The 7,888-nt window shown below is 44.6% G+C and overlaps 1 protein-coding gene across 1 annotated transcript in view; it reads left to right on the top strand.

Moving 5' to 3' along the window:
- The first annotated feature begins 5,637 nt into the window (after positions 1-5,637).
- The window catches only part of IRF2 (interferon regulatory factor 2), a 23,605-nt gene continuing 21,354 nt past the window's right edge, over positions 5,638-7,888 (top strand). The window contains exons 1-2 of the mRNA XM_010192964.1: positions 5,638-5,767; positions 6,556-6,663. Of these exons, the coding sequence (XP_010191266.1) occupies positions 6,577-6,663 (87 nt within the window). The 5' untranslated portion in view covers positions 5,638-5,767; positions 6,556-6,576. The remainder of the gene's footprint in view (positions 5,768-6,555; positions 6,664-7,888) is intronic.

Genomic DNA, 7,888 nt, shown 5'->3' with positions numbered 1-7,888 from the left:
CAGCTCAGTTGTCTATGTCTCAGTGTCAATCTCACATTTCTGAAGTGTTTCTCAGCAGGTGAGGCTAGCAGGTTTTCTCACCCAGGAAAAGCCTCAGTTCCTCTGATGAACTTGACTTCCAAGCAGGGCTTTGCTCATAGTACGTATGGTTAAATGTGTACGTAACTTTGAAAGGGGCATCCACAGCAGAATAGTTGAAAAAAGTGCTCCTGTATGCAAAATCCTATATGAAGGCAGAGTCCGAGCTGTGACCCAAGGGACAGAATTTTGCTCCAAGTACTGCCCCTTAAAATAAGATCATGTTTCCTTGTATCCTGGAACAGTCTTGGCACAGGAACAAATACAGAACCCAGTTCTCTGAATCCTAAAATTAGCATATGGTCTCATTTCGGCATATCTGTTTGGTCACACAGGATGGTTGATGCTTTTCTGAACTGCAGCAGCACTAGCAAACAAAGGGAATACTTAAAAAGTTTATCGGCAAAGCACAAGTACCAGATAACTTAAAAAAAATATTGTCAGTTCTCTATTTGCAGAGAAAAGAGAAGCAGATACCATGCAGTATTCTGCACAAGTCCTCTGGGGAACAGATGTTTTTTCACAGCTCTGGAGAAAGACTGTGACCTACTTCACAAATGCACCTCGAAGTATCTTATCTCACCGTACCTTCTCACAGCCATTAATAACATTTCCATATACTAGCAGTCTTCTAACTGGGTGCTTCATGATGGGGAAAAAATAATTGCTTTTTCAGATTTTTTTTCTTTACTTCCATAGAAATATATTTTTTTAAATATCCCTAGGCATAAAGTATCTTGTGTTTTTGGGATAACCTTTGTGCCCTTTCAGTTATCTAGATGCTGTCAAAAGGAGTGAAACTGAAGGGAAGAGAACATCTTGTACTGCTCAGATTTAACGCCTGCCATGCTGGTGCTTTCACTTTCTGTCTACAGCTGCAGTAATTCTAGTGAAGAGCTCGTCATTCTCAAAGGTTACACTTTCTGCATGGCAAGAGTGATATCTCTGTCAGGGAAAAGACAGAAGTCAGACTTACTAGAATGTTTTAGCAGAGGGTAGGAAGGACTACAAACAAGCTCTTGAACATTATGGAGTGAAAATATTTATATGTATATATAGATTGCAACCATCACATCTTTTCCAATGTCTCTTTGAAGATTAATAGCTCTTCAGAAGAACTAATATTTTTTTCTAATAGCTCTTTAAAAATAAATAAGTGCTGTGGATTTCCTTCTGAAGAGTCTTTCATAAAGAATCTTAGAAAAATAGGTCTTGCGAAGTGGTATAGAGCTACCTGCTCAATGCCCTTTGTGTGACTACTAAAAAGATTTTCATACCCATGCTTCCCTTTTTTACGCCACTGTGACTCTTCTTTCAGCTGTGTCTGTCACAGAAAGTTGGCTTGCATGTTTCACGCCACGCTGCTGGTGTGATTCCTGTGTAGAAAGCTCATTTTCAAGTGCGCTGTGTGGCAGCAGGAGCAGCTTTATGGACTGGCCTTCTCCCCATCTCTGTGTTCCTGACTGGGTTATGCTGGCTCGGCTTCAGCAGATCCTGTGCTGTCTGCCCTCTGCAGCCTTCTTCCTCTGAGTCACGTCTGCAGGATTAGGACAGTTTATAGCTTGTCGGGGGGTAGCCTCCTCCATGTTTTTGTGGTATCTAGTTGCAAAAAAAAGGCTGAACTGGCTGCAGGAGCGGCATGAATAGTACAGTAAATAAACCTTTGAAAAAGCTCAAAATAATCCCTCCATGAACTGTGACATCACCACATCTGTAAGCCATGCTTCTTGCATGTGGCTTAGCTCCTCACAGGCTCCTGGTGGCCTCCCCTTCCATGCAAGTGCTGTTGAATTGAGTTGGGGTTAGTGTCTCTCTCCTACACTTGATGCCTCTTTGGGAGTAATTTTATTGAAGCCTTAATGTCCATTGATGCATTTAAGCTCCCACCACTGAAGAGGCAGCCGCCCCTGACTACTTCCCCCCCCTTTGTGGTCAAGCAAAAAAGGGAAATTATATTCACAAAGCTACCAGCCTTAAATCATTTGTAGAAGGTACGGATAAAAATTGTGGCTCTTGAGGACTGGCTGCCTTGTTAAGAATGGTAAGTGTTTGTAAAATGAATTTCTGGCACGTAGCCCTGCTTCCGTGTCTAAAATCACAGAATCACAGAATCTCAGGAGTTGGAAGGGACCTTGAAAGATCATCCAGTCCAACCCCCCTGCCAGAGCAGGATCACCTAGACCAGGTCACACAGGAACGCATCCAGGTTGGCCTTGAATGTGTCCAGAGAAGGAGACTCCACAACCTCTCTGGGCAGCCTGTTCCAGTGCTCTGTAACCCTCACAGTAAAAAAGTTTTTCCTCATGTTTGCATGGAACCTCTTTTTTTTTTTACAAGAAAGGAGCTCCTCCTTTCTTGTAGGGCAGAAAACTGCTTCTTGGGTCCCATCTGCATTAGCAGTTGACTGTATTTCTCAGCCATTACTCTTCCCTTCCCCCTCCATGGGACAGTGCTAAACCAGAAGAAAAACCAGACAGTTATTTTCAATGTAGTGCTGGAAAGTTTCACTCCAACATGAGTCTCTAGGAGAGCATTTTCCCTTGCTCTCCTCAAAGAGATACTGGGGTTCAGTAGAGTCCCAAGTTTGAAGCTGTGGTTTAAAAACACAGGAGCTTCATTAGTGGTTTTGGATAAAGGGGTTTCTCTCTGTCCTCAGGTGCTAGTCCCTGCTCCCATGTCAGAGTGCCCTCCCCTCTGGGTTGCACTGTCATGTGTGTCTTTGAGCAGGATAAGAACCATGATCCGAGTTCAAACAGGCAAAAAAAAGCCTTACGGGAAGAGGTGTTGCTAGTAAGCCTGCTAAGTTCCCTCACCTTGTTCACAAAGCTGCCTATGCAGAGAACAGCCTTAGCGTGTGATGAAATTGGGATTGGACCAAAGGGTGGAGGTGATGGAGTGAGAGGTGCTCCTTTGCCAGTGGTGGAGCTGGAGCTGCCCCTTCCCCCTGCAGGTCCAGCCAGCTTGGCTCCTGTCACCTGCCAGCCTGACCCTCTCTGGCCATGGTCTCTCCGGGGCAGAGGCAGGTGGTGCCAAGTGACCCAAGATTGGCATTAAACCATTTTTCTGCCAGTTAACCTGCGTATGAAGGTTCAGGCCGTAAAAGGTAACCAGGCTTCTGGAGAGGTTTGCTTGAGGCAGCCGATAGGTGCCTGTGGCTCAGGAGCTCACGACGGTGGTGAAGCTGATGGGAACTGGATGCCTTGGCAGCCCTGAAAATACTGATAGGAGTCCACTTATCCTGATACAAAAAATGTAGACACCTGCATGTAACTTCTTCTACGTGTAAGTGTGCAGGGGAAGTGCAATGTTAACACTGACCAGGAATGAGTGATAGGGGCATAGGCGCTCCCGGTTTTACAGCCTGCTTCAGATTAAATGTTCTCCTCACAAGGATTGACTGTTTCTGCTTTTTCCTTTCTGCTGGGTAATCACTGGAGAGAGACTGGAGCAAAGGAACTTGGCCTGCCTGCTGTTTTGTATGGCTCACCTTAGTTTCTGGCTTTGTAGGTTTCCTTTATATTTAATGTATTCTGATGGCGTGTGAAGCTGGCTGGATGTTAGGCAATGGACCCTGAAACTTTACGTGCCTTTGCTGCCTATTTTGGAGAATTTCAAAGATCTTTACAAACTTCCACAACTCTTAATGGCAGAAGGTGATTATCCTGCTACTCACTGATGGATGGACTTCAGGTTCTCCCACCTGGAGCCATCAAAATAAGACTCCCAAGTGCACCCATGAACAGACAGAGGCTTAGGGACAGACAGAGGCTACTTTTAAGGCACTGCAGAAGTTGATATTTCTTTTTGTACAAATTAATTGTGCATTTGACAGCTCTGGAGGAGAGATGTGGCACCTTAGTTTCCCACAGACAACTGCTCAGTAGAGTTGACTCAGTATTTTCATCACAAGGATGTTGTTGACATGCAACTGCCAAAAAACCCACTACCTTTTAGCACCGCTGTGGTCAGTGCTGTCCTGCGGCAGAAGGGCCTGGAAGTGTCTTCTGAAGAAGTCAGGCTTTATTTTCTGCTGCATGTGCTCTCAGAGGAGCACAGGATGTGTTTTGATGAGCAGAAGCATCTTGTGCTTGCCCCTCTGTGAAATTGTTTTCCCAGAAAATGCCCACTGTTCCCTCCAGCTGGACATCATTGGGGGTTATTTTTACCTGGGTTTGGTTTTACTTTCAGATAAACAGATCTTGGCAGCCTCTCCTCCCTCCTCACAAGCCAAACCTCTTTTCTTATTACCGCAGATTAATTTGGCTTGCTGTGGGTGATGGATGTGAAGGTGTGTGCTGACAGCTGCAGGTGCTAATCCCAGAGAAGTCCCAGGGTGCCAGAAAGGAGATGAGCATTGCAACATCTGCAGGGGCGCAGCTGAGGAAGCCCCCGGGGACGTGGGAGGGAGGAGGCAACTGGCTCAACCGTGCTGTTTTGAGCAAGACCAGCTTCCTTGTAGTAGCGATGTTGGCAGCTTTCTCCTCTCCTGAAATGTGTTGCTTTTGCACAAAGGCAGCTTCTGTCTCTTCTGCGTTGCCTGTCCTAAGTGGGATTCATTGCTGCTGCCCTCAGGATGACTTTTCTGCCTTCTGACTGATTTTTTCATTCAGATGGGCTTGAAATTTGTCTTAGGGGCTCATTACCCAGAAGACGAGTCCCACTGCTGAATGGGAGCGCTCATTTATTGAATGCTGAAGATGATGCAGAGTGTTCCCAGGAATTGTCTCCAAGCACACAGATACTTAAAGAAGTCTTACAAAGAAATGCATCTAACATGATGATTACATCTACTTGTTTCTTCCTTGACAGACAAACTGAAATTTGCTTGTGTTTTTAGTACATTGCCGGTTGCATGTTTCACCTTTGACCCAGTGTGTAGTGGGGAAGATGATACAGATCTGTCATACACACTCTCCAGCCTGGATGGGAATTGTTGGTGCCAAGTGGGGGGGGTCTGCAGCGATGCAGCCGGCTGCTTGCCACCATCCTGGGGGCTGAAAAAGCTACAGCCGTGTCATCCTCGTCCAGAAAACAGCTTCCCTCTTGCACAGAGAGAGAGTATGCGCAGGGGCTCGGCCACTCTTGGGTTCTAGGGGTGGCTATTTTTTCATGTCTGACATGAACCTGAAGGGGACCTGAGCAGTTGCAAGCGTTTTCTGTGGTATTTTAGAAATTCGTAGTCACTGGAAAAGGCTGCAACTGAAGTGTGAGTGACCAGCTGCACACAGTAGTAAATAAAATACCAGTGTGTTTCTTAAGAGATTAGTGTGAGCATGACTACTGGTAAATTCTCTGAACACATCAAAGAGCCTTATTGTTGCACTCAGGTTTTAATTCCTTATTCATTTCAGGAAATGCATGTCCTCAGAGCAATGAGAGGAAACTTTGAACGTTTTTCTTCCTCTTGTGCTGGGTGTGGGCTTGGTACTGCCTAATTGTTAGTCTGTCTGATGCCTATACTCCCATAGGAAGCAAGAACAAACCCATTTACATTTGTGTCATTGCTGTGTGCTTTCAAATATGTGGCCTGCTCATTTTTTTCTTTCTCTTTTTTTTTTTAAGATCAAAGGTGACAAGAATTGTGGAGCAGAGAAGTTAACAATGATGCAGAGAACACAGATGTGAAGAACAAAGCAGAGAGGAAGGAGCTGAGCCTGGTGCAGAGAGGGAGAGGAGAAGAAGCCTAAATGCAAGTACTTGAACATGGAAATGATGGGTTGCAGGCTGCTTAATAGGAGTTTAATACAATGCTTTAATCTGCATCTAGTGCTGGTTGGTGCTTCCAGAGCAGTGCCTGTGATAGGTTAATCTTTTTAAAATTTTCTGCCTCGAGTTCAAGACTTTGGACTCTTTATGTCAATAATTTACAGCTCTGAACAGGGAAGTGGCATCAGGGTCACGTGTGTGTGAGTGTGAGAGAGAGAGAAAAAAGAAGCCAGTTTGAGTCGTAACAATACAGTATGGCATGGTGCAGCTGGGAGGGATGTAAATCACTCACTTCCTTCCTAAGCAGTATCGAAATGTAAAATAGCAGCTAAAAAATCCATGGCTGGGTTGATCAGAGAAAGCTAGAGGGAGAAGGTCAAACTACTCAGCCAGAACCAGAGTGATCTGATAAATTGTTGTGATGTAAAATGTATTTTTCATAATTTAGTCAAGTTTATGGGACAGAAGCAGCCATTTGAAAGCACTCTTATTAGAAGGTGCATCATTTTAGCTAGTACAGTGCTATGCCTCCTGCATGTGAATTTTTCTGGTTATATTTTTTTCTTGGCAAAATGTGTAAATGCAGGTACGTGGGCCAAAAAGAGGTCTTTTCAGGAAGTGTAATTATTTGCTCTTAGGGTAGGCTCCTACACAGTTCTAAAGTCACTGTTATATTTGTAATTGATGCCTGCAAAGCTTTAATAAGTCTGTACTGTGCAGAGATGGGGGAGCTGCCTGGAAAACAATAACCTTGTCCCTTGTTCCCTGCAGCTCCTTCCTGGGTGGGTGACAATGCCTGTCGAAAGGATGCGGATGCGCCCCTGGCTGGAAGAGCAAATCAACTCTAACACGATACCGGGGCTGAAATGGCTAAATAAGGTAAGGGGGGGGTGCATGCACACGTTTGTATATGTGGACTGAAGAGGGACTTGATAGCAGTGCCTGAGGTTTGGATAGGTAAATCAGCTCATTCCTGGTTTTCAAAGGGGTGACATGGGGAGGAAGGGCAAAGCTGAATCCTTCCTGCTCAACCTGTTCCTCCAGCCTCGCCTGCCAGATCTGAGACACCCTGCTCTGGCCTGGTGGATTTGTGGCTCCTTTGAAAGCATTTTACAACTCTTTGTTGCGTTTCTGAAGAATTCGCTAGGTTGTTTTTTTTCAAGCTGGGAACAAATTGCTCACAAAGTAACATCAGAGAGATGTGAACAAAATGCTTTCCTGAGGTGGAAAGCTATATTCTGTGTTAAACTCTGGGTTGAAGCAGCGATCTCCTCTTCCAGACTTGCGTGACTTCTCTGATGTTTCTCAGTCTGGGAGAAAACAGGGTAACTTTTCCTGTGCCAGACCCGAACCTAATATTCCTTGTCCTGAGCTTTTATGAGAACTCTAGACGCTTCGGGAGCACAATTGCGGGCTCCAAAATGTCAGCACACAATTTGTTTTTTCCTTAATTGGCTCAATAAAACTGAGGAGTGTATTTGAGACCTTGAACAGTAATAAACCCTGGAAATATTGCATGCATTCTGCAGTATGCGGAGGAGTGATTCACCACACAGAAAAGCATGAAGCAGTTTTGGCAGTAAAAGGCTACTTTATTATCAAAATGGGAGGAAATGCACAAAATTGAGTTTAGAAACATAGAAACTGCCACTCTGGTTAAGACACAAATTCAGTTAATCTGGTATCTTACCTATAGTAGTAGCTGTAGTGCTCAGATGTTCATTTTTAGAGCTGAAGAATGGCAATTAAGATGACTTATTTTTAATTTCGTCTTTCAAAGCTACAAATGCTCATGACTCTCAAATTATTGGGAGCCCTTTCAAATTTAGTTTCTCAGGAACTTCCTGCATCAGTGACTCTCACATGCTGTGGCTGGGTAAATAAATATTGCTTTATCCATTCTCTAGTTATCTGCCCTCTGAATTTGAGTAGGTCCTTGTTCTTGCATAATGGGCGTCACAGCTGAGGAGGAAGAGATTAGTTTTTAGTGTTGTCTTTGTAATTTGAGTCCCACATTCAGGTCCTTACGGATTCGTCTTCAGTATCTCTACTTTGGTGTCAGGTCCCTCCTGCTGATGGTCCATCTCTGCTGTTTTTTGCTGGG

The sequence above is a fragment of the Mesitornis unicolor genome, unplaced genomic scaffold (genome assembly GCF_000695765.1).
Source record: "Mesitornis unicolor isolate BGI_N332 unplaced genomic scaffold, ASM69576v1 scaffold28929, whole genome shotgun sequence".
NCBI classification, from domain to species: domain Eukaryota; kingdom Metazoa; phylum Chordata; class Aves; order Mesitornithiformes; family Mesitornithidae; genus Mesitornis; species Mesitornis unicolor.
This window is presented reverse-complemented; position numbering and strand designations above follow the sequence as displayed.